Source organism: Hylobates moloch, unplaced genomic scaffold (genome assembly GCF_009828535.3).
Source record: "Hylobates moloch isolate HMO894 unplaced genomic scaffold, HMol_V3 SCAFFOLD_6, whole genome shotgun sequence".
NCBI classification, from domain to species: domain Eukaryota; kingdom Metazoa; phylum Chordata; class Mammalia; order Primates; family Hylobatidae; genus Hylobates; species Hylobates moloch.
In genome coordinates, this window is record NW_026652281.1 from 130,774,319 (window position 1) to 130,800,410 (window position 26,092).

At 41.0% G+C, this 26,092-nt stretch overlaps 1 protein-coding gene across 3 annotated transcripts in view; it reads left to right on the forward strand.

The window, feature by feature from the left end:
* Nucleotides 1-26,092, forward strand: part of GRIA1 (glutamate ionotropic receptor AMPA type subunit 1) — a 323,093-nt gene that overhangs the window by 243,381 nt on the left and 53,620 nt on the right. For all 3 annotated transcript variants that reach the window (XM_032158439.3, XM_032158438.2, XM_032158437.2), the window contains exon 12: nucleotides 24,878-25,076. In XM_032158439.3, coding sequence (XP_032014330.1) covers nucleotides 24,878-25,076 — 199 coding nt within the window. The remainder of the gene's footprint in view (nucleotides 1-24,877; nucleotides 25,077-26,092) is intronic.

Below are 26,092 nucleotides of genomic sequence, written 5' to 3' on the forward strand. Positions count from 1 at the left end.
ACTTTCTGTGGTGAACTCATTCTTCAGGTCTCAGCTTAGAAAGTCCCTCATCTGGTAAGCCTGGAAAGTGTCACCAGCACAAGGCCTGGCACACAGAAGCCTCCTGATAAATATCTGTTGAATAAATGTCAATGACAGCATCAAAGCTGACTCAATGTTGACTGAGGACAGGCTAGGCTCCCATCTGCGCCAGGGTTCAGCTTTTAGGTTATAGACAGGATTCAGAGCTGTGAGATACAAAATAATACAGGCTTTTTCATAACATTCCCACTGGGTCAAGAGCATACTCGCAGTAAATTACAAGTGATCCACTCGGCCCCTGAAGGCCAGGCTAGTACCTGAGACATGTCCTCCCCCTTTAATCTTTTCTCAACTTCATCCTCCTTCCCACAGGCTTTCCTTTCTCACTTAAACCCAATCAGTAAGACACATGACATCTCTCATGGGAAGAAGATTTATGATATCTCTGGAAACTTCTTTTCTAATCTGCCATAGCTTTAAAAGCTTGAGTTTTCATGACTGCTAATTAGAACTGTCAATGCAGTATAAGTCACTGAAAAAAGTGCAATCTCTTGGAAAACAAAAAGAAACTAAGAAAGTACTCTAGCCATTTGCATTATGATTTATGAGACGTATTGTTGATGATCTTATTAATCTCTTTTTAAAATATATGCTGATTGCTAATGTTCTCTATAATAAACTGGCAAAGCACAGGCAAATCCCTATTAATACAGTAGTTTTGGGAACACATGGGTGGATATAAGCAAAGAACAAATGTTTGGCATCTAAAGTGAATTTTGTTTTCAATTTTGTGTCCCGCCCAAGGAACATCTGTTGACTGACTAATGTATTAGGGATTGCAAAGGTTTCAAAGTTGAAGATCTCACCCCTGCCCTCCAGCTGCTTACAATCTACTGCAGAGGGAGAGGAGGACAGCTGTAACAACAGGTAGCACATATAAACCAGGTAGGCAGAGTGAGATAAGGGAGACAGGTGTGGAGGACTAGATGGAGAACTGGGCACAGCAGCAGACTGCATGCGTGAGGGCAGGACTGAGCTGAGCCTGTTCTCTGCTGCACTCTCAGCACAGTGTCAAGCACAAAGAGTCACAGCAGGGACAAAGGAAGGATAGAGGGACAGTTGGGTCCAAGTTCCAATCCTGTCACTTAGAGGAATGTGGCCAACCACTATCTTTTCTGACTCAAGCTCTTCATCTGTAAAATGGCAACTGGGGGAAAATACTTCTTCCTAGGGAGTTGCTGTAGGAGAAGAACTTGTGGTTGTCATGAAAGTTGTCCACCAGATATATCCAGTTCTCTTCCTTTTATGCACAAGGCAAGATTGCTGGTCCATTTCCATACTGATGCTAGTTGCAGACATTGTATTTCATCTGGCCAGTGAACTATGAACAGAAGTGATGTGTGTCACTACTGAGAAGAAGCTTTAAGAGCCAGTATGTCACTGGGGATGTTCCAGTTTCTCTGTCATTCTTAGCCCCAGCGAAAGTGTGGTAGGACAAGAACCTCCAACCAGCCTGCCATGGACACGTAACCTGAGCAAGAAATACACCTGAAAAGACAACAAGTCCTGGCAAGGATGTGAAGAAATTGGAATTCTTTTTTTTTTTTTTTTTTTTTTGAGATGGAGTCTCGCTCTGTCGCCCAGGCTGGAGTGCAGTGGCACAATCTCTGCTCACTGCAAGCTCCGCCTCTCGGGTTCACACCATTCTCCTGCCTCAGCCCCCAAGTAGCTGGGACTACAGGCACCTACCACCACGCCCAGCTAATTTTTTGTATTTTTAGTAGAGACAGGGTTTCACCATGTTAGCCAGGATGGACTCAATCTCCTGACCCTGTGATCCGCCCACCTTGGCCTCCCAAAGTGCTGGGATTACAGGTGTGAGCCACCACACCCGGCCAGAAATTGGAATTCTCATACACCGTGAGCGGGAATAAAAAATGGTGCAGCCACTATGGAAAACAATATGGAGGTTCCTCAGAAAATTAAAAATAAAACTACCATATTATCCAGCAATCCCACTTCTGGGGGTACTTTTACAACATAATTGAAATCAGCATCTTGAATATATATTAGCACTCTCATATTTATTACAGCCCTATTCACAGTCACCAAAATATGGAAATAACCTAAATGTACATTGACAGATGAATAGATAAAGAAAATGTGGTGTACATATACAGTGGAATATTATTCAGGCTTAAAAAAGGAAATTCTCTAATGTACAACAATATGGATGAACCTTGAGGACATTATGCTAAGTGAAATAAGCCAGTCACAGAAGGACAAATACTGCATGATTCCACTTATATGAGATATATACAATAGTCAAATGCATAGAATTAAAGAGTGGAATGGTGGTTGCCAGGGACTGAGGCAGGGGGAAATGAGGAGTTACTAATCAGCAGGCATAAAATTTCAGTTAAGCAAGATGAGTAAGCTCTAGAGAGCTGATGCATACTGTTGTACCTATAGTCAACAATACTGTGCATTTATCCTCTTATGATTTATCCTTGTAAGAGGATAAATCTCATGTTAAGCATTCTTAACATATGAAAGTAAAGCTTTTTTTTTTAAAAAAAAAAAAAAGGAAATATGTCTAGTGTGTTAAGCCAAGATTTGGGGATTTGCGAGCTGTTTGTTATCACTGCATAGCATATCACAGCACACAGAATTTAACTGAGAAACCCCTTTATACAACCTAGAGTTTAAGTAAATATAATAGCTAGCAAAGATACAAAAAAAAATATGTTGCTTTGGAAGCGATTGCACCTGGCTGAGGGGGTCGAGAAAAACTTCTTGAAGAAGTTGTCATTGGAGATGGATTTTGAAGTGAGGAAGAATGTCTAAAGACACATATGGGGAAGCAAGATAAGAAGAAGGTAGGAGTGTGCGGGAAGGAAAGTATTCAGAATGGACAGGGCGGGTGATGACTAACAATAGTCATGAGAAGTAGCATAGGTTACCACTCACTCTGTCAGTCTCTGTCCTGTGTGATTTTCCTGTACTTATTCATTTTCCATCACTGCCATAACAGAACTTAAATCTTACAGAAGCTTAAAGCAAAACAAACATATCACCTTACAGTTCTGTAGCTCAAAAGTCCATTGTGGGCTTTGCAGGGCTAAAATAAAGGTGTGAGCTGGGTGGTGTTTTTTTCTGGGACCTCTGGGGAGAATATGTTGTTTTGCTCATTCAGGTTGTTGGCAAAATCCACTTCCTCTGTTTGTGGGACTAAGATCTTGGTTTCTTTCATGGTTCTCAGCTAAGGACTCTTTCCTGCTTCTAGAGGATACCCTTAGTCTTCGACTTGTGGCCCCTTTCTGCTCTTCTCCAAGCCAGCAATGGAAGATCAACCCTCTCTCTTGCTTTATATCTTTCCTATGTCTTCTTCTGTCTTACTCCTTGAGCAACTCTTCTGCCTTACTCTTTCACTCTTAAGGTCCAACATGACTGCATTGAGTCCAGCTGGAAAATCTTCCTATTTTAAGATCCCTAACCTTAATTCTGTCTAAATGGTCTCTTTGCCATGTAATCTCACATATTCTCAGGTTCTAGGGATTAGAGCATAGATGTTTTTGGGGGGCAAATTTTCTGCCTATCATACCTTACTTTGTGGGTGAGGAAACTGAAGCTTAGTGTGCTTAGGTAACTTGTCCAAGGACACCACCCAGTTCTTGGCAGAATGGCTTTTGATCCCATTTTTTTTTTTTTTTGAGATGCTTGATCCCAAGCAGGCTGAAAGTGAGCCTTTATTCTTAACTGCCTCTTCATCCAGAAAATAGAGAGGAGGAAAGTGGAGAGCGAGGCTAAAATGATAGATTAGGAATTTATTGCAGACATCCTCAAATGGCAGACACAAGAAATGGCTTAAGGGAGTATTGTATAATGATTGTCAGTCACCATACATTAGTTTTCTATTGCTGTGTAACAAATAACCACAAACTTAGTAGCTTTGACAACACCCATATATTATCTCTTGGTTCTATAGGTCAGAAGTCCAGGAGGCTATGACTTGCTTCTCTGCTCAGGTTCTCATGAGACTGGAATCGAGATGTCAGCCTGCTAAGTTCTCCTCTGGAGCTTGGGGTTCTCTTCCAAACTCCTTTCCAAACTCCTTTCTTTTATTAGCAAAATAACAGTTTCTTGTAGTTATAAGACTGAAATCCCCATTTTCTTGCTGGCTGCCACTGGGGACCACTCTCAGTTTCTTGAGGCCATCTCAGATACTTGCCTATGGCCCCTCCATCTCAGTGATAGGACCCTCCCTCAAATTAAATCCCTCTCACTTCAAATCTCTCTGTCTTCCTCTTCTGCCTCCAGGTGGAGGAAATTCTTCTTTTTAAAAGACTCGTGTCGTAGATTAGGTACACCCAGATAATGTTCCTGTCTTAAGTCCAACTGATTAATAAACGTAATTACATTGGCAAAAGCAAAATCCCTTTTGCAATGGAACATAACATAATCATAGCAGTAACACCAGGGGGCAGAGGTCATGGGGCCATCTTAGAATTCTGCCTACTGCACATTCCATGCATAATGGGATGGATAATCCCATGCTTGCTGGACATATGAGGAGCACAGAGGTTAAGGTCCAATGGCAGAGCTGGACACAGGGCCTAGGTCCTAGTGATGAAAATAATATCATGTCCCAGCTAGGAAGGGCTGCTTCTCCTCTTTGAAAACTGGGGAAGAGCCCTTCCCATTTCCTGAGGGTAAGGATGAAGTTGAAGGTTCCTTAGTGCCTCTTCCAGCTCAGAGCAGGCCCAGAGCCGGCTGTGTCTCCAATTAGCTCCTTGTTAGAGGGAGGGCATTCTGAGTGAAGACCCCTGAGAAAAAGGGGGAGAGATACAGAGTTGGCATTTCTTATTGATAATAATTCAGGCAAATTTATGGCAACAGTTCACCAAGAGTGGAAACCTCTCTAGATCTGTGAGAACATCAGTCTTCTATAATACTTAAAAGTTTGTTATTTTAACTTTATGCAATAATTTGCTCTATAACAAATGCTTTGCTGAGTAAAGATTCTGAGGAAACATGATTTTATAACTCTGTAAGAATTATGGATGTATTTCAATTCCATTTTCTCAAAAATGGGTGCTCCTCAAGTGTTTGAAATCAGTTTTTTCACTCAGAATAAATGATCCCTTGTGCAATCATGTTTTTGCTATTAATTAGCTTAAGAAGTATTTTCCCTACAGAGGAAAGCATTACAAATTTCCTCCTTATGGAGTTTCATATTCACTCAACAAATATTGAGACTGTATAGTTATTAGGTTCTAGAGAATTATGAAGAAATATAAAATCCTTTAATAATTTAATAATTTAGTGTAGTGCTAACAATGAATAGGAGGAAAGCAAGGAGTGCTACCAACAGGAAAAGTAGAGGAGTTCAGAGAAATGAGAGGTGAGCATAGGAAGCAGCAGCCACGCAGGCTGTTCGGAGGAGGTGGCACCTGGAGCTGGACTTTAAATCATTCAATCCAGAGTCCATGCCCTAGCTTCAGGGGCAATACTTGATTTAGTCCTTCCCTCACTCTCCAGGCTCATCCTGTGCTGCCAATCATCTTGAACACGTGAAGGCTTTTCCTGCTTCAGAACCTTTGCTCTTCCTGTTTCCACTGTCTAGAGTGTGTTCCTCTAGATTTTTCTCACATCCAGATTATTCTCAACCTTCGGCTCTCAGCTTAAATATCACTCCTTCAGAGAGGCTTTCATTCGCTGTCATGTTTATGTTGGTCCCTTCCTTCTCTCTTCCTGACTGTATGCCTCCCATCAAGTTAGAAATTACAAAAAAAAAAAAAAAAAAATAGACTGGGCATGGTGGCTCACACCTGTAATCCCAGCACTTTGGGAGGCCTAGATGAGTGGATCACCTGAGGTCAGGAGTTTGAGACCAGCCTGGCCAGCCTGGTGAAACCCCATCTCTACTAAAGATACAAAAAAATTAGCTGGGTGTGGTTGTGCATGCCTGTAATCTTAGCTACTAGGGAGGCTGAGGCAGGAGAATTGCTTGAACCCAGGAGGCAGAGGTTGCAGTGAGCCGAGATCATGCCACTGCACTCCAGCCTGGGCAATAAAAGCGAAACTCTGTCTCAAAAAAAAAAAAAAAATAGAAAAAGAAATTATAGGTATTCACTCACTTAGGAAATCAAGAAATCAAAGTAAAAAGGTAAGGAAAAAAAATAAAACCCATAATGCAGGCATCTTACATTTATAGATGTTATAGATGACTCGTAGAAGAACATCTTAAACATCTTGGTTTACATACTTCCAGACACTTATCTCTGCCAAGGTTGAGTTTTTAAATGGGGCCAGATAGTGTATTCTGTTTTACAAATCTGATTTTCTTCACTTCACCTCATATGGTCCATTTTTTCCCATGTCACCTTTCACTTCCGAGAGTGGTAACTGCTTCTACCAGGTATCTACACTGGTCCAGATAAGCACATTGTGCTTGTCCTCATGACAGCACTTTTAGGTTCTTCCTGTTCTTATCCCCATTTTCTAGGTATCCCCATTTCACAGCTAGGTGAAACCAAGGCTTAGAGATGTGAAATGACTTGCCCAAAATCACACAAGTTAACAAATGGCAGGGGGCAGGGGTAGGAAGTCTGTGCGGCTGCTGAACTTCCACTTAATAATTCTCTTTACTGCCTCAGAAAGAGCTGAGTGTCCCTTTGAAGAATTGGTTGGGGAATTTCTGGGTAAGGAGAGGAAGAGAGACTGTTTCCTGCCTCCGAGGGCTGTTCTGCTAGCTCAGTTGGGGATATGTGGGAGGGAGGGACTGAGTGTGCAGGGAACTGAGTAGGGTGAAAAAATACCTGGCAAATGGAGGATTTTCAATGGGTTATTTTAAGTAAAATCGCTCCTTTTAATATATGCCTTGTGCTGGAGTTAACAAACGTTAATTAAAGCAGAAGCACATATTGTTATTTTATCTCCCACTTGCTTATGGGTCGGGGTATATTTTTAAAAAGCCCCACAACATCCCACATTTAAATATGTTCCCAGCCCTAAGGACTTCAAATGCCAAAGATATGTTTGGCCACAGATGACAATGCAGGCCCACACCTGGCCCACTGAGGCAGGGACCCAGGCCCTTGGAGCCCATCTCACCTCTGAAAATGAGCTGATGGATCAGCAGATAGTAAGAGCTCTGGGGGTGGGGGCCTCTGGATGCAGAGAAACCATATGTTTTGTTATTATGGGCCGTCCGGCAGGCAGCTATAAAAAGAGAATAGCTTCTTCTAAGAACTTAAGCCCAAAAATATACAGGAGGAAATGGGAGGAAGTCCCATTTATAACACGAGTGTGTTGCCAAGTATTCTTTTGTGTCTAGGAACTGTGGTAAGTGGTGCTTGAGACCTGAGAAGGTAAATCTCAAGAAAGGAGGGTGGTGACCCTGGTCTAAGCTGGACCCCTTCTCAGCACAGTGAAAATCACATGAATGGAATCAGATGGATCTGGGCTCACATTTCAACCCCCTCACTTGTTCTGTGACCTTAAATAAATTATTTATTCACTCTGAATCTCTTTCCTCTTTTATCAAGAGGGGATGTGTTAGTTTGTTTTGCATCGCTATAAAGGAACAACTGAGGCTAGGCAATTCCTAAAGAGGTTTATTTGGCTCACAGTTCTGCAAGCTATACAAGCATGGCACCAGCATCTGCACAGCTCTTCTGGTGAGGCCTCAGGAAGCTTTTACTTACGGCAGAAGGCAAAGAGGAGCAGGTGTGTCACATGGTAAGAGAGGGAGCAAGAGAGAGGAGGAAGTGCCAAGCTCGCTTAAACAACCAGCAGTTACATGAACTGACAGTGCAAGAACTCACTCATTACCATAGGGAGGGCACCAAGTCATTCATAAGGGATTTGCCCCCATGACAAACACTTCCCACCAGGCCCCACCTCCAACATTGACAATCACCTTTCGACATGAGATTTGGAGGAGACAAACATCCAAACTCTGTCAGGGGATACACCTACCTGGCCCGAAGAAAGAGATGGGAATTAGATAAATGTCAAGTGTCTTCTATGGCATCCAGCTCAGAGTTGGTTTTCAGAGAACAGTGGCTATGATGGTGAATATGTTTGGGGCAAAGTGAAATTGTCGCTTGTTCACATTCTTGTCCACGCTTCTACACCATAGTACAGGCTGCTCCTGCTCCAAGAAATGCCTTTCTTTCTGTTTCAGAAAGCTCAAAGCCAGCCTGCCCTGCAGAGCCCAGTTACATGACATCTCTTTCCATGAAACCTTTCCAAAGTTTTCCCAGTGGGGTGTAGCCTTTCCCACCTCTGCATGTCCTTAGCACTTAATCAGTGACCATCCATGCTGTTCACTGTAGCACAGCTATCATAGTTGTTTCTGTGTGGGTTACATCTCTTCTATTAAATTGATTTTCTCTTAGGTATTTCCCATCATGCTTGGTGTGTAGTCAGTCCTCAGTAAACATTTGTGTAATCATTTATTCAGTGTATGTTCACTGAGCACCTATTGTGTGCCAGGCACTATGCTAGTGCTGAGGGTGTAGCAGTGAATGACATTGATAAGACCCCTGCCCTTGCTGAAGTTACACATTAGTGGAGGGAGATAGATAATAAATGAATAAACAAGTCTTTCACAGCACTTATCAAAGTATATGTGATCTTTATATAATTACATATTTACCAATTGACTTGGTAAATATGTAATTATATAAAGATCACATATACTTTGATAAGTGCTGTGAAAGAAATGAAAAAAATAAGAGACAAGATGGGTAATGGAGGTAATGATACTTAGAGTGGTGCATATGAAGAGGTGACATTTGAATTGAAACCTGAAGGGTAGTAGGAGGCAGGTTTAGGACAATTTCTGAGAAATGAGTTCCAGGTAAGGGGATCAACAAAAATTGCAAAGGTCTCAAGGTGGGAAAGACTTCGGTGTTTTCTAGAAACAAGATCAAAGTGGCTGGAACATAGCATGGAGGAAAAGACAGTACAAGAGGAGACAAGAGGCGGGCTGGCTCAGGGAGTGCCTTGGTAGAATATTTGGATTTTATCTTCTAAGTGGGACAGATTTTAAGTGGGGTGGGAACAACATGGTCCTACTTACAGTTTAAAAAGATCTCTCTGGCTGTTGTGTGAACGTGGATTGTATAAGGACAAGAGAAGAGGCAAGGAAATGTTATGCTAGGATCTACTATCTGGAATGCTGCCTATGAAGATGAGGGGATGATTGGACTGGATGGGCTGAATATGTGGGTGAGGGAAAGAGACAAGTCAGAAATGACTCCCTGGTGTTAGGCTCGAATAGCAGGGTGGACAGTGGTGCCATTTCCTGAGATGAGGAAAATGGAGAAGAATGAGTATTCTATTTATTTGCACATTTTTTGTGAGGGTTCATTGAGAATTTTGTGTTGGATACTTCAGGTCTAAGGTACCAAGTAGGCAGTTAAATACATACATTTAGAAAACAGGATAGGGGATAGAGATCTAAATTGGGGCATTTTCAGCCTCTATGTATACAGGCCATGTGTCCGGAGGAGATCATGAGAGCAAGACTGGAGACAGGCATAAGAAGAGGGCTGAGACTTGAGCTTTGGGCACAGCAATAGCTCAAGATTAAACAGAAAGAAGAAACCAGCAAAGGAGACTAAGATGAGCCAACCTGTGAGGCAGGAGAAGACGCAGGAGAGAGTGGGGCCTAGAAGCTAAGAGAAGTGTTTTCAGAAGAAATCATTGTCATCATCATCATTATGAGTAACATCTTGAGCTCTGCCATGTCTGTGTTAAGTGTGAGATGTGACTTACTAACTTCACAAGTCATGAGATGGGATTCATTATCTCCCTTTTTCAGGTATGAAAACTGAGGCTTAGAGAGAGTCCTATTCCATTTGTGTTGCTATAAAGGCTTACCTCTGGCTGGTTAATTTATAAAGAAAAGAAGTTTATTTAGCTCACGTTTCTGTAGGCTGTACAAGAAGCATGGTGCCAGCATCTGCTTCTGACGAGGGCCTCAGGCTGCTCCCACTCATGGAGGAAGGCAAGGGGGAGCTGGCATGTGCAGATCACATGGAGAGAGAGGGAGAAAGAGAGAGGAAGATGCCAGGCTCTTTTTAACAGTCAGATCTTGTGGGAACTAATAGAGCAAGAAATCACTCATTACCAGGAGGAGGGCATCAAACCCTTCATGAGGGATCCATCCCCATGACCCAAACACCTTCCACCAGGCTCCACCTCCAACACTGGGGATCAAATTTGAACATGAGATTTGGAGTGAACCAAAGAATGAATGAATGAATAAATGAATGAATCTACATCCATTTTTTTTTTGCAAACTGCCCACACTACACTCCCATAGCCTACCTAACTGGAAAAAAAAATAGGAACAAAGGACGATTCTCTTTGAAATATAGCCCTGCAAGTGCTAGAATAGTACACCAGCTTACAGAGTACTGGGCTTTCCTTAGAGCTTGTTGTCTAACCTCCAGCCTTCCAACCCTGAGACTCACCCCCAGAGTCCAGGGCCCTCCCCCATCTGGAGTGCTGGAACACAGTGACCGGCAGCTGGGGCAATTAAAATGAATCACTCCAGCTCTGCCAGGGAAGAGCTGAGTGATTTGCAGCTGGTGACAAATGGGATGATTTGCCACTCAGACGCAGCACCTTGGATGAAGTGGCCTCATCAGTGGAATTGTTGCATTTGGCCAGCGCTAATTACCCTGGTCTAGGAACCTCGATGCCCAGTATCAAGTGAGCCTCTCTCTGAACACAGCTCAGCTCAGTAATTAGTCAAGATGGACTTTTTTCTCCCAGTAATTTAGAGACAGGCCATCTGAGCCTGTGCCTTTATGCCCGTTTTCATTCCTTTTTATAAATAGCCATTTGAAGCAGAGGACAAAGGGAAATAGGTTGCACTCAGTGACCTCTTGAGCTCAGTTGAATGAAGGCACACAGGAGGTGTCCCTTCTGTCCCCTTCCTCTTGGGGATGACAGGACGTGTTTTTGAAATAAAGAAGAATGTCCATATCCAACTCCTTGTCAGAGATGTCCTAGAGGGGAGACTGCTGGGATCAAGAGTTGATTGCTGCTTAATAACTTTCCACTCTCTACACAGGCCCCAAGTGTCTGCTTTCCTGAAGGCCCCCCACCTTAGTGTCTGCTCCCCCTGCCCCTATACCCAGGTTGCTGCTCCTCACACTGTGTGCATACCTCCGTCCTGAAGGGCTTACTCTCTGCCAGCCACTTTGCTACCTGCTTTATTAGTATTTTTCTTTTTAATTCTTAAGAATACCTATGAGTACAACCATTACTCCATTTTGTAAAGAACTAAGCACAGGCTGGGCGTGGTGGCTTATGCCTGTAATCCCAGCACTTTGGGAGGCTGAGGCAGCCGGATCACGAGGTCAGGAGATCGAGACCATCCTGGCCAACATGATGAAACCCCGTCTCTACTAAAAGTACAAAAAAATTAGCTAGGTGTGGTGGTGCACACCCATAATCCCAGCTACTTGGGAGGCTGAGGCAGGAGAATCTCTTGAGCCTGGGAGGCAGAGGTTGCAGTGAGCCAAGATCACGCCACTGCACTCCAGCCTGGACAAGAGTGAGACTCTGTCCAAAAAAAAAAAGAGAAGGAGAAGTAAGCACAAAGAGATGTAGCGATTTGCCCAAAGTCATACAAGCAATAAGAAACAAGGCAGGATGCCCTTCAGCTTCATCTGAACCCTGAGCCCATTCTCTTGACAAACAATAACAGTGCCCTCTGCTTTCTCTCTAAGGATCACACAATAATAATTTTCAAACAAATAATGGCAATAGGTTTTCCGGGTGTTTGTGCAGAAGAACTAATAGCTGGATAGATGGTTTTTAAAATATGTCAACTACTGTTGCATATTAGCTTAGATCAAAGGTCTCTGATATTCGCAAGTAGGGATTAAGAGCAGGAGTCAGCAAACTATGGCCCCCAGGCCAAATCCAGCCTGCCGCCTGTTTTGACATTCAAGTGTTACTGGAACACGGCCATGCACTTGTGCTTACATATTGTCTATGGCTACTTTTCACTCTGCAACAGCAAAGATGAGTAGTGCAACAGAGACCATAAGGCCCACAAGCCTGAAATATTTACTACCTGGACTTTGACAGAAAAAGTTTGCTGGCCTCTGTTTAAGAGCAACAAATCTAAACTGTGAAATTAGAAGCACACATTTAAAGGCCTGCAATGAATCCTAATCAATAACCAGACAAGAAATGCCTAACTATCAGAAACCCAGAGAATCATCCCATCAGATCCTTATTATCTTCCATTAGCATCAAGTTATGCCTAAACGATACATATACTATTTTGTTAACAAAAGGAAAAAAGATCCTTTGCAAAAAGAGACAGCCTGCTTTCCAGCACCTTACTCCCAGACCATGTCTGAATTCATTTACCCAGAAGGCGTGAACTGTCCACTGAGCATCTTTCCTCTCCCACAGCCCCTGCTCCTGTGGATCACTTAATGCTATCACTTGAATCTCGGCAGTCAGCCCGCCCCTTCCCATTTCTGTGGGCTCTGCAGTACTTTTCACCCATCATCATCATTGTTAATCAATAAATACCATAAACAATCATCATAGTAACATCTCAAATCAATACAGCTGAGTGATTATATTGTAATGGAAGAATGATAGTGGTTTAACAGGAATACAGAAGGGGTGGCTCAGAACTATGCTGGCAAAAGTTGGGGAAGTTTACAGAGGAGGTGAAATCTTACTCACCTCTTCTATTTTATATCTATCTCCTGGCGTTCTCCCAGCCCTGCGCCTGTTCTGCTTGGTGATCTCCCACTCCTACTTCAAAATCTAGCACAATATCTCCTCTTCTGGTAAATTTTCCTGACCTCTGCTAGCAGAGTAATTAGAAAGCCCTTCTGTGTTCCTTCCATGCTACTTTCTTACTTGTCATATAACTAAGATAGTAGAATAATTATTGTCTATGATATTTACATAAGATGATGATGATGGCTTAACAGAGTGTTAAATATATGTCAGCTAACAGTACTGTGCTGAGCACTTTGCAGAAAATCCATGGCATCTAACATTAAATTCTATGTTTTTTAATCAGTAGGCTCCACTGCCTTCCTATCTTCTTCTCTATCAGACTGTGAGCCCATGGAAGGGAGAGACCATGGCATATTCACTTTTATCTCCCCAATGACCAGCAGTGTCTGCCATATAAGAAATGCTTGCAAAGTAAATGAATAAATAGAATGGTACTCACAATCCTAGAGATTTCTATCTCCTGGTTCTTCAACTAAACACTAATCTACGTAATGCTATGAAGAGAATTTATAGAGACAACTGAAATCTCAATCAGTTCACTTTAAGACACAGAGATTATCTAGGTGAGTCTGGCCCAGTCAGGTGAACTCTTAATAAGCAAGAAGTCATCTCCAGCTAGTGGAGGTTAGAGAGATTCAAAAAATGAGAAGGATTTGACACCCTAAGTGGGCTTAAAGATGGAGGAAGTCAAGTGATGAGAAATGCAGCAACCTCTAGAAGATGACAGCCAGCAAGGAAACAGTGACCTCAATCCTATAACCACAAGGAGAAGAATTCTGCCAACAACCAGTGTGCTTGGAAGAGATAAGAACCACAGCTCCAGCTAACACCTTGGCTTCAGCCTAGTGAGAACGTGAGCAGAGAATCTAGCCACCCTAAGACAGACCTCTAATCTACAGAACAGTGAGATAATACATGAATGTTGTTATAAGCTGCTGTGTTATGCAACAATGGAATACAAATACAAGCAGGTTTCCAATTCTATCAGATATTGGTGGTCAGACTGCTGACCAAAGGTTCCACTGGGCTTTGAAGAAGTCAGTGCTGCTGAGATCCAACATCACAGAGGAGTCATGAGTTAAGGAAGTCTATGCCTACCCATAAATGAATCAGAATTAGGTGAGGGAGGTAGTGTCCTGCAGTAGCTAAAGTGCTGGATAAGAAACATGAAATCCCAGTTTCTAGTCCCAGCTCTGTCATTGCCTTACTGTGTGACTCTGGGCTAGTCATCTTAGGTCTCTGAATTACAGTTCTCTTATCTCCAAGATCAGAATATTCCTATTTCTCCCATCCATTTTACAGGGCTGTAAATGAGGTTGAAGTAAGATAATAGATTCAACAAGCCACATAAGTTATAGCCAATTCTGCAGGAAAAAAAAAAAAATCTTCGAATACCTAGAGGGGTTTGGGAAAAGCCACGCCAAGTTGCAAGGCTAATAAAATTCAGGTGACTAGGCAGACAGACCTCCAAGGGCTTCAGATCACAGCTGTTTCTTCCCTGCCAAGAAAAGTGCTGCTTTGCCCTGTGGCTCCCTGGGAGAATCATCATCATCATAAAAAGTAAGTCTTTGTGTTTCAACAGCACTTTTCCAATTGCTTTCCCCTGTACCATTTTAATTCCAACAGCTTGTATCAGTTAAAGGAAACAAATGGACTAAGAGTTGTTCTAGTTTTGAAAGTTTTGGTTTCTCACAGTGAAGACGGGTGAGCCTCACCTATTATACAGAGCAGGAAGACAGAGGCCCAGCTAGGCAGGTGACTCACCAAGTTGTGGAGATGGTCAGTGAAAGAGCAAAGGCTCTCATTCCCAGCCCTGGCCTCTAATAATTCCAGCTCCCTGCCTTTAGTATGGAGCTGGGAAAATGTAACTTTCCTGGATAGAGGCCCAGCTTCACTTGAGCCAGTTCCAAATTGAAGGTAGGGAGGATTGCCTTGCCCTCAAGTTCCTACCTTGTGAATCACATGCAAATGAAGCACTGGGATTAAGTCAGACTTTGAACTTCTTCCCCTAGCTCTCCAGTTATTCCAAAAATGACAGTTGCTGGCTATTAAGCAGCAAACTCTTTCTTTGGTATCGTCATTAAGTAGGTGGGGATGTAGGGACTATCGTTCCAGGTAGGCTGCTAAAAACAACAACAACAAAAAAAAAAGAAAAATGTCAATTAAAAGAGAACAAGGAAGAAGGAGTCTTAGGTGCGTGGAACTTTTGTGGGAAGGCTTTGGGCTTCACTAGATGATCCTGAACTTGGGATAGCTTCGCTGGGTTCTTCAGTTTAGGGATATTAGAAAAGGAGGCAGCCATCCTGAATACTTGGTTTGATGCCACGACTCCAGACACTTTGGACCATAAGCAGTTTTGGATTCTCCTGAGCCTGACAATTCTTCCCACTGTCCAAAAAACAATGTGTGTGGAGGTGCCAGGATATAAGACAGACTATTTATGCATTCATTTACTAATGAGGGCCTGCTCCATGCTGAGCACTGGAGATACAATGCTACACCAAAGAACTAAAAGATTCCTTTGCTTTCATGGAGCTTATGGTGTAGGGGAAAAAAGACAATAGAAGAGGCAAACAGATGCATAGTTCTGCTGCTATGAGAGCTACACGAGGCTCTGAGTCTTACGGCTGAATACTAAAAATGTAATGATTAGGATGAAGTCTGAAGGATGAATAGGGGCTGATGCATTGATCAGGGGAAAGAGCAGCATGTGGTAAGGATGGGAGCCTTTCGAATATGAGGGGCCAAACAAAGAACAATATGACCAGAGTACAGCAAGTATGTTGCTGGGTGACACTGGAGAGTGAGCCAGGGGCCAGACCACACAAGGCCTCAAGGCTCATCAGAGTTTGAATTTATTCCAAGTGTTAACAGAAAGGCTTTGGCGGGTTTTAAGCAGAAAAGCAATATGGTGCAATTAATATGTTTCAAAAGATCACTCTGGCTACCTTGTACAGGTAGCCTTGTACAGGTGGGCAGTAGGGGCATAGAGGACTGGATGGAGGCAAGAAGTCCAGTTCACTCTCAAGTGACATCAACAAGATGGTAGAGCCAGGCACAGTGGCACACACCTGTACTCCTAGCTACTTCGAAGGCTGAGGCAGGGGGATTGCTTGAGCACAGGAGTTCTGGGCTGTAGTGTGTTATGCCAATCAGGTGTCTGCACTAAGTTTGGAATCAATATAGTGATGTCCCAGGAGGAGGGGACCACGAGATTGCCTAAGGAGCAGTGAACTGGCCCAGATTGGAGTTGGAGCAGGTCAAAACTCTGATGCTGATCAGTCATGGGATCGCGCCTGTAAATAGCAACTACACTCCAGCCTGGGCAACATAGCGAGATACTGTCTCTAAAAAATAATACATAAAACAAGATGGCAGAATAGGAGATAATCTGCTCATAACCCCCTAACAACAATAAGAATTCTGCAACCATCCACAGGAAAAAATTCTGCAGGAGCCTTGAGATTCAGGTAGGAGGTTATAAAACACTGGTAGAGCCCAAGACCTAAGAAGGCTGTTTTAAGAGTGTAGAACAGCACCCAGGTAGCAAACTTGATGATGCTCTTAGGTTCAAACCTGTAAACAACTTTGTTCCTCAAAGGGCTTGGCTTCAGACCTATTTGGCTTTGAGCCTGCAACCAAAACCATCTGTCAATGGGTCCAGGAGAAATCATGCACCTTCGTGCCTCTGCAGAAGTTTTGTCTGCCTGCCGACACTGGTCTTGCCAGTGGATCTGAAAGTTATCTGGCAGTTTGGCTCCAGGCCCCGACAGCTGTAGGCCCAGCTTATTAAAACTTGCACAAGGACTCAGAGGGAAACTCACTCATACCTCACAGACCAGGAATTGCCTGTCCATAGGAACCTCTGTGATGGCCAAGAAGGTTCCATCCCACAGCAGATCCAGAGGGGGCCCAGTCTCAGCTTTCACCCCTCTTGCTACAGTTGGGAAACTCCCCCACCCATGCAGGAAATTGGTTGGGAAGTACACACATCTGGGCTACTGGCACGAGCTCACCAGCATCTGTGCCACAGTAGATCCTGAGGGGGCCCAGTCTTGGCTTTAGTTCCACTTAAACTGCAGTAAGAGAACTTCCCTGACCATACAGGAAACTGCTGGGAAGCACACACGTCTGGAACACTGTGGGCAGGGTTGCCAACATCTGTTCCACAGCTCCTCTCACTATAGTCAGGAAATTGTCCCACTTATGCAGGGATCTGTCAAAAAACACAAAGCCATACGGACCAATGAGACAGGCGTCTGAACTCAGGTTCCTACCCATCTTTCCCATACAGCTCCGGTACCCCCCTTGACTCTTCTCTAGGTCCAACCAAGCTGGAGTACCATCCCAACCTCTAAGCCTTCACAAAACTTACAGAGAACCCTAGATTAGGGTACCCTCTAGTGTTGAAATGGCTGCAGCAGTCACAGACTCTGACAACAGGTTAGATTGCATAGATTTCTGGACAGGCCAACTGAAGGATGAGCACAAACAAAGCCAGATTGCAAAGACTAGAATAAATATCTAATTCTTCAGTGTAAAGAGATCAACATACATGCACAAGCATTAAGAACAATCTTGGAAGTATGACCTCACCTAATGGACAAAACATGACACCAATGAGGGACCCTAAAGAGATGGAAATATGTGATCTGTTGGACAAGTAATTCAAAATAGCTGTGTTAAGGCAGCTCAATGAATTTTAAGAAAACACAGAGAAACAATTCAGCAATTTAACAGAGAGACTGCAATAACAAAAAAAATCTGGAACTGAAAAATACAAATGAATGAAATTTTTTTAATGCGATAGAAAGTGTAAACAGCACAAGTTAATCAAGCAGAAGAAGGAACCAATGAGCTTGAAAACAGGCTCCTTGAAAATACAGCCAAAGGAGAAAATAGGAAAAAATAATGAAATAGAACAAAGAAAGCTTATAGAATCTATGGAATAGCATCAAAAGAGCAAATATTTGAGTCATCGAAGTTCAAGAGGGAGAAGAAAAACACAAAAGGGTAGATGGCTTATGCAAAGAATTAACAGAGACCTATCCAAACCTAAAGAAAGATATAATTATCCAGGTAGAGGAAGGTCAAAAGTCACCAATAGGATTCAACCCAAATAAGACTATCTCAGACATGTTGTAATCAAACTTTCAAAGGTCAAGGACAAAGAGAATTCTGAAAGCAGCAAGAGAAAAGAAGCAAATAACATGTAAGAATTCCAACACACCTGGCAACAGACTTCTCAGCAAAAACTTTGCAGACCAGGAGGAAGTACTCTTGGTGATACGTTAGGAGTACTGAAGGAAAAGATAAAAACTTATTAACCAATAAGCCTGTACCCAGAAAAGCTATTTGTCAGAATTGAAGGAGACATAAAGACTTTCCTGGACAAATGAAAGACCCAGAAATTCGTCACCACCAGACAGTCTTACTAGAAATGTTAAAGAGAATTTTTCAAACGGGAAAAAAAGGACATTATGTGTAACAATAAAACATCTGAAGTTATAAAACTCACTGGTAAAAGCAAATATACAGACATTTACAATATTCTAATATTATAATCATGATGTGTAAACCACTTACAGTATTAGTACAAAGACTGAAAGACAAAACTATGAAAAATAACAATAACTACAATAATATGTTAAGAGATAGAGCTATTGAATGTTTATTGTAAGCCTCATGGTAGCCACAAAGCAAGGATTTCTAATAGTTAAACAGAAAATAAAAGCATACTACTAGAGAAAATCTCTTAATCACAAAGAAAAACAATAAGAAAGAACAGAATAAGGAATCTATTTTTTGAAAACTAGAAAACATGTAACAAAATGGCAGTGGTAAGCCCTGACTGAATTACCTGAAATGTAATTGCTTAAATTATCCAATTAAAAGACATAGCGTGGCTGAATTAATAAAAATAAATAAGACCCAATTATATGCCACTCACAAGAGGGTCACTTCACCTATAAGAGAACACATAGTCTGAAAGAAAAAGGAGGGAACAAGATATTCCATGTAAATTAAAACAAAAAAATGGAGCAGGAGTAATCACACTTATATCAGAAAAAAATACATTTTCAGGAAAAAAATTATAACAAAAAAGACAAAGAAGGCAATTATGTAATGGTAAAGGAGTCAAATACAGCAAAAGAATATAATTATAAATATATATTCAACCAGCATCAGAGCAGTTAAATATGTAAAGCAAATATTAATAGACTTAAAGAGAACTATACTCTGCAATAAAATAATAGGAGAAACTTCAACACTTTCCACAATAGACAGATCATCCAGACAGACGATAATCAAAGAAACACCAGACTAGTTGTTTCTAGATGCACTCTAGACCAAATGGACCTAACATACATTTATAGAACATTCCATTCAAGAGTTGCAGGATATACATTCTTTGCAACAGAACATAGAACAGTCTACAGCATATATCACATACAAAACAAGTATTAACAAATTTTTAAAAATCAAAATTATATTAAATATCTTTTATAATCACAGTGCAATAAAACTAGCAATCAATAACAAGAGGAACTTTGGAAACCACACAGAATTACAGAAATTAAACAACATGCTCCTGAACAACCAATGAATCAATGAGGACATTTTTTTAAAATTTTAAAATTTCATGAGACGAATGAAAATGAAAACATGACATATGAAAACCTACGAGATACAGCAAGAGGAAAGTTTATAGAAATAAACACCTATGTCAAAAAAGTAGAAAGATATCAATAACCTAGCATTGAACTTCAAAGACCAAAAAAAAACAGAACAAACTAATCTCAAATTTACAGAAGAAAATAAATCATAAAGACCAGAACAGACATAAATAAAATAGAGGCTAAAAACAACACAAAAGCTCAAAAAGAGTTGCTTTTTAGAAAGTTAAAACTGACGAACCTTTAGCAAGACTAAGAAAAAAAGAGAAATGACTCAAATAAATAAAATTATAAATGAAAAAGGAGACATTAAAATTGATACCACAGAAATATAAAGGATCATAAGAGACTATTATGATAACTATGCACAACAAATTGTTAAAACCTAGAAAAAAAATAAGTTCTTAGACATATGCAACCTATCCAAGTTGAATTAAGAAGAAATAGAAAACCTGAAAAGACCAATAACAAGCAATGAGATTGAATCAGTAATAAAAAGTCTCCCATCATAGAAAACCCAGGACTGATGGCTTCACTGCCAAATTCTACCAAATATTTAAAGAAGAACTAATTTAATTCTTCTCAAACTATTCCAAAAAAATTGAAAGGGAGGAAATTGTTCCAAACTCATTCTTTGAAGCCAGAATTACCCTAATCCCCAAACCAGACACAACAAAAAAGAAAACTACAGGCCAATATCCCTGATAAACATAGATGCAATAATCCTCCACGAAATACTAGCAAACCAAATTCAACAGTACATTTAAAAGATCATGCACCATAATCAAGTAGGATTCAGCCCAGGGATGCAAGAATGGTTCAATATATTCAAATCAATAAACATGATACATCCCATTAATAGAATCAAAAACACAAATTATATGATCATTTCAATATATACAGAAAAAGCATTTAATAAAATTCAGCACCCCTTTATGATAAAAACCCTCAACAAATTAAGTATAGAAAGAAAATACCTCAACACAATAAAGGCCATATATGACAAACACAGCTAACATCATATTGAATAGGGAAAAGTTGAAAGCTTTTCCCCTAAGATATGGAACTAGACAAGGATGCCCACTGTCCCCACTTCTATTCAACGTTGTACTGGAAGTCCTAGCCTGAGCAATCAGGCAAGAGAAAAAAATAAAGAACATTCAAATTGAAAAAGAAGAAGTCAGATTGTCCCTGTTTGCAGATGACATGATCTTCTCTATAGAAAACCCTAGAAACTCTGCCAAAAAGCTAATAGAAATTCAACAAGCTTGCAGGGTATAAAATCAAAATACAAAATTAATAGTATTTTTATAGTCTAACAGAAAACTACCTGAAAAAGAAATCAAGAAAGCAATTCCATTTACAATACCTCCAAAACACACATCTAGGAGTAAACTTAACCGAGGAGATAAAATATCTCTGTGGTAAAACCTATAAAACATTGATGAAAGAAATTTAAGAGGACACAAGCAAATGGAAAGATATCCATTATTCAACATTGAAAGAATTAATATTGTTAAAATATCCATATTACCCAAAGCAATCAACAAATTCAATGCAATCCCTATCATAATGTCAATAACATTCTTCACAAAAATAGAAAAATAATCCTAAAATTTGTATGAAACAACAAAAGACCCTGAAGAGCCAAGGCAATCTTGAACAAAAAGAACAAAGCTAGAAGCACCACACTACCTGACTTCAAAGTAGACTACAAAGCTATGGTAACCAAAACAGCATGGTACTGGCATTAAAACAAACACAACACACAGACTAATGGAACAAAATAGACAATCCAGAAATTAATTTACACATTTACAGCCAACTGATTTTCAACAAAGGTGTCAAAAACATGCACTGGGGAAATGATAGTCTCTTCAATAAATGGTGCTGGGAAAATTGGATATCTACATGCAGAATTAGACTAGATCCCTATGTCTCACTAGGTACCAAAATCACCTCAAAATGGATGAAAGACACAAATATAAGATTCAAAACCATGAAAGTACTAGATAAAAACATAAGGGAAACGTTTCATCATAGTGGTCTGGGCAAGGATTTTTTAAACAGAACCTCAAAATCCCAGACAACAAAAGCAAAAATAGACAGATGGATTGCACCAGACTAAAAAGCTTCAGCATAGCAAAAGAAGCAATCAACAGGGTGAAGAAACAAGCTACAGAATAGGGTAAAAATATTTGCAAGCTATGTATCTTACAGACGGTTAAAATTCAAAATATATAAGGACTCAATTGCAAAAATGCAAATAAGTCAATTAAAAATGGGCAAAAAACCTGCATAGACTTTTCTCAAAAAATAAGTATACAGATGGCCAAGCGGGTGTATGAAAAAGTGCTCCACATCACTAATCATCAGGGAAATACAAATCAAAACTACAGTGAGATATCACCTCACACTTGTTAGAATGGCTATTATGAAGTAGACAAAAAATAACAAATGCTAGCAAGGGTGTGAGGAAGGGGAACTCTTATATGCCGCTGGTGGGAACATAAATAGTGCAGCCATCATGGACGGCATTATGGAGGTTCCTCAAAAAATTAAAAATAAAACTACCATATGATCCAACAATTCACCATTGAGTAAATATACAAAGGAAATTAAATCAGTACATCAAAGGGATATCTGGCACTCTCATATTTATTGCAGCACTCCATTCACAGTTACTCCATTCACAGTAACCAAAATATGGGATCAACTTACGTGCCCATCAACAGATGAATAGATTTTTTAAAAAGTGGTATGTACTCAATGAAATAGTATTCAGCCATAAAAAAGAATGAAATCCTGTCATTTGTAACAACATGGATGGACCTAGAATACATTATGTTAAGTGAAATAAGCCAAGCACATAAAGACAAATACCACATGATCTCACTTACATGTGGAATCTAAAAAAATTGATCTCATAGCAGTACAGAGTAAAACAGTGGTTCCAGAGGCTGGGGAAGTGAGGGGGAGGGGTGATGGGAAGAGATTTGTGAACAGGTGCAAAGGCACAGTTAGATGGAAGGAATAAGTTCTTGTGTTCTATTGCACAGTAGGGTGACTATATTTAACAATAATGTATATTTCAAAATAGCTCAAAGATAATATTTTGAATGTTCTCACCACAAATAAATGATAAATGTTTGAGGTGATGTACATGCTAATTACTCAGAATTGATCATTATATAATGTATACATATATCAAAACATCACACTGCACCCCATAGATATCTACAATTTTTATGTGTCAGTTTAAAACAAAATAAACTTTAAAAAAGGAAAGAGGTACAGTTTAGAGGCCATTGTAGTCATCCAGAGTTGGGAAAGCTGCTGCAGCTTCAAATGACCTCAACACTTCTATCTGCCACCTACTAAGATGAAAAGAGCACTGGGATAGTTCTATGTGAAGACTGGTATGATTTTCAGACCTGTTGTACACTGGTTCTGGGGCACTGGGGGAGTGATTTTGCCTCTTTGTATCTATCTTGCTTGACTGCTTAATGGAATTCGTATATCCTGGTCTACCTACTTAAGATTTTAAATCACACAATCTCATAAATGGAAAAGTATAAAAGGAAGCAACTGCTCCCTATCCCCATGTGAACCTTGACTCCTTCTCTGTCCTCCTTAGAGTTGCATTCCCAGCACTTGGTTTCCTGGGGGACCAAGAGTCACCACCAAGTATATCTCTGTAAATGGTTCACTACTTGAACACCTTCAGAAATGGAGAAACACTCTCACTCTCAGGATAGCCATCTCAATGTTGCGCGCCCTATCCATCAAAAATATCTTCCTCATATTTAAGTAGTATTTGTTTTCCTGAAACTTCTACAATGTTCTCCTAATCAGGTCACATAGTACAAGCTTCATGCCAACTCTTCAGTGAACATGTCTCTTCAAGTCTCTTCATCAGGTTAAATGTTCCCTGTTCCTGCAACTGCTCTTCATGCGACATATCTTTGCTCCACTCTCCTGGTCTCATCCATTCCAACAAGTGTTCCTCTCTCTTATTTTCCCCTCCATGTGAAGCACCTAGGAGCATTCTTTTCCACATAGCAAGCAATGACATATATTTGTTGGACTTCTTAGAGTGAACCCCATCTGCCTAGAGTGAAAAGGGATCTCCAAGAAATCAAGGTAAAGTGAAGTGTCAAGGGATGTAGGAATAACACATATAAGGTCAACACAGATAAGGGTTTTGCAAGCAGTGTGGAACAACACAGCTAGCCAACAGGCCTGTGTACTGCTCTCCCGAGGCACAGTAGGCTGGGGTTTCTTGGTAAAACTCATGGGTTGCATTGGTGATTTCTCTGATTGTTAAATATAGGGTTTCAATTAAACACTGTCACCTATTGAAGGCTCTGAGCTTGAGGCTGTCAGAGCACTTGTCAGAATGGGCTTTAAGGTACAGGAGCTCCAGAATAATACTTCCTTGATAAATTGAACAGGATGGAAAGAGAAATGAAATGCAAGTAAGTTTACCACTATAGGATTCATTATGATTTGATGCCCTAACTGCTTACCACATAAAATCACCACAAGTCACATGCGAATCATCTTGTAGTATCTTGGGAAGCCCTGGACTTGGAAGTATCCTATTAGATCAGAGAGATAACAGTAGAACTCTCAGCTGGTTATGTTTCTCTTCATTGTTTCGGAGATAAGAGAGGGGAATAGCACTCTGAAAATTTCAAAGATAAATTTCTCACCTCATAATTGATTGTCATATTTGCCTTTTTTTTATCGTTTTATTTCAACCAAATTATTTTCCTTGGGTGAGTGGGGGAAAGAACTGTGTCTGCACCCAATGGTGACATTCCCCACAGTGGCTGGACTATGACTATTCTGATTCTATTTCCAATGTATTCTTCCTTCCTTTCCTTCTAGTCCACTACTTTGGTGGCCTTTGCCAGCCAGGAGAGCAATAATAAGGCAGTCTGAAAACATGTCTAAACCAATCAAATGTTTGCATCACGTGTATAAATGCATTTGCATTCATATATATTTGCACAAAACATTTGCTGTGCATGTAATTGCTTATGCATATTTGTGATTTTTGTGGGCAAGTGTTGACATATCTGTGTCTTTGTCATCATGTGTCTTGCTGTTACATATGTGTAAAAGGGAGTGTGAATACATGCATGTGGGCTTTATCACCCCTGAAGGACAGCAACCCCACAGGTCCATGTCTGTAATAAGGAACAAAATATGGAGTCTCTCTAACATTTGAATTCTCACATCTTGCTGACAGATGAGAAGGGTGCAATAGGACCTGACCGCTCTGCTGCCAAGCCCCAGACTAGTGCTCAGTCCCTCCCCAGAGCCTTCCACAGTTGATGTCCATGCTGCTGATGCCTCTTCCCTTTGGCCTGCAGGTCCCTGTCTGGTCGCATCGTTGGTGGCGTCTGGTGGTTCTTCACCTTAATCATCATCTCCTCATATACAGCCAATCTGGCCGCCTTCCTGACCGTGGAGAGGATGGTGTCTCCCATTGAGAGTGCAGAGGACCTAGCGAAGCAGACAGAAATTGCCTACGGGACGCTGGAAGCAGGATCTACTAAGGAGTTCTTCAGGGTAGGGACATCCTTTGTCCCAAGGCACTTTCACAAAAGGGAACCACACTGTCATTAAAATCTCCTTCTCATTATATAGCCTGAGATACCAGGCAGCCAGAGCAAGTGCTTAACTGACTGTAAGTCAGGGAAACTCAGGACATTTCTAAGCTTTCTACCACCGCCCCCACCCCCGCCGAGAAATCTACCTTTCTACATTTGTAGAAGCTTCAAAGCTCCTGCATTGATTTAGATCCCTTGCCTATATCAGTCCGTGCTAATGCTCTGAGGGCTGCAAAAGACATCAAATACAATTTCCTCTCTGTTCTCACAGAAACCTTATAGTCTAGTTAGTAATCAGTTAGGAACAGCTTATGGACAACAGCTGGACCTGATGCTCTTTGTGTCCCCTCCTATCTCATAGAAGGAGCTCAGTGAATGTTTGTTGACTTGAGGAATAAGAGGATAGTATATGGGAAAAAAATAACTGGAAAAAGTGATCTACTAAATGGTGCCAGGAGAGAGAGAAAATGTGAAGCGGGAGTGGAGGTGGTGAGATGTGTTTTGGCAGGAGACAGTGAGCGGAAGCAAAGGAGCAGAGAGCTTAGGAGCACCACTTTCAAGCTCAGCAGATGGAGGCCCAGAACCTGGCTCCATCCCTTACTTGTTCTGTGCACTTAGCCTCTGTGACACCATTTCCATTCATCCATATAATGAGGAGAACAATGTCTATATCAGAGCTTAACAAGGCTAAAAGAGATAGGGTATCTAAAATTAGAGGCAAAACGAGGAACAATCAATGGAGGTTCCATATACCATTAGGACTTCAAGGAAATGCAAACATTTGGGAGTCATTCTGAAGAATGGGTAGAGACTGAAGCCATACAGGGTAGACGTGTAAACAGTTATAGATATCACAAAACCAGGCCAGACCTGAGTAGGCTAAGTACATCCTAGACAAAAGGAACAACTTGGACAGATGCCCAGAAGCAGGAAAACCTGTGGTTTCCCTGGACTTTAGGGATGTTTATCCCAGGA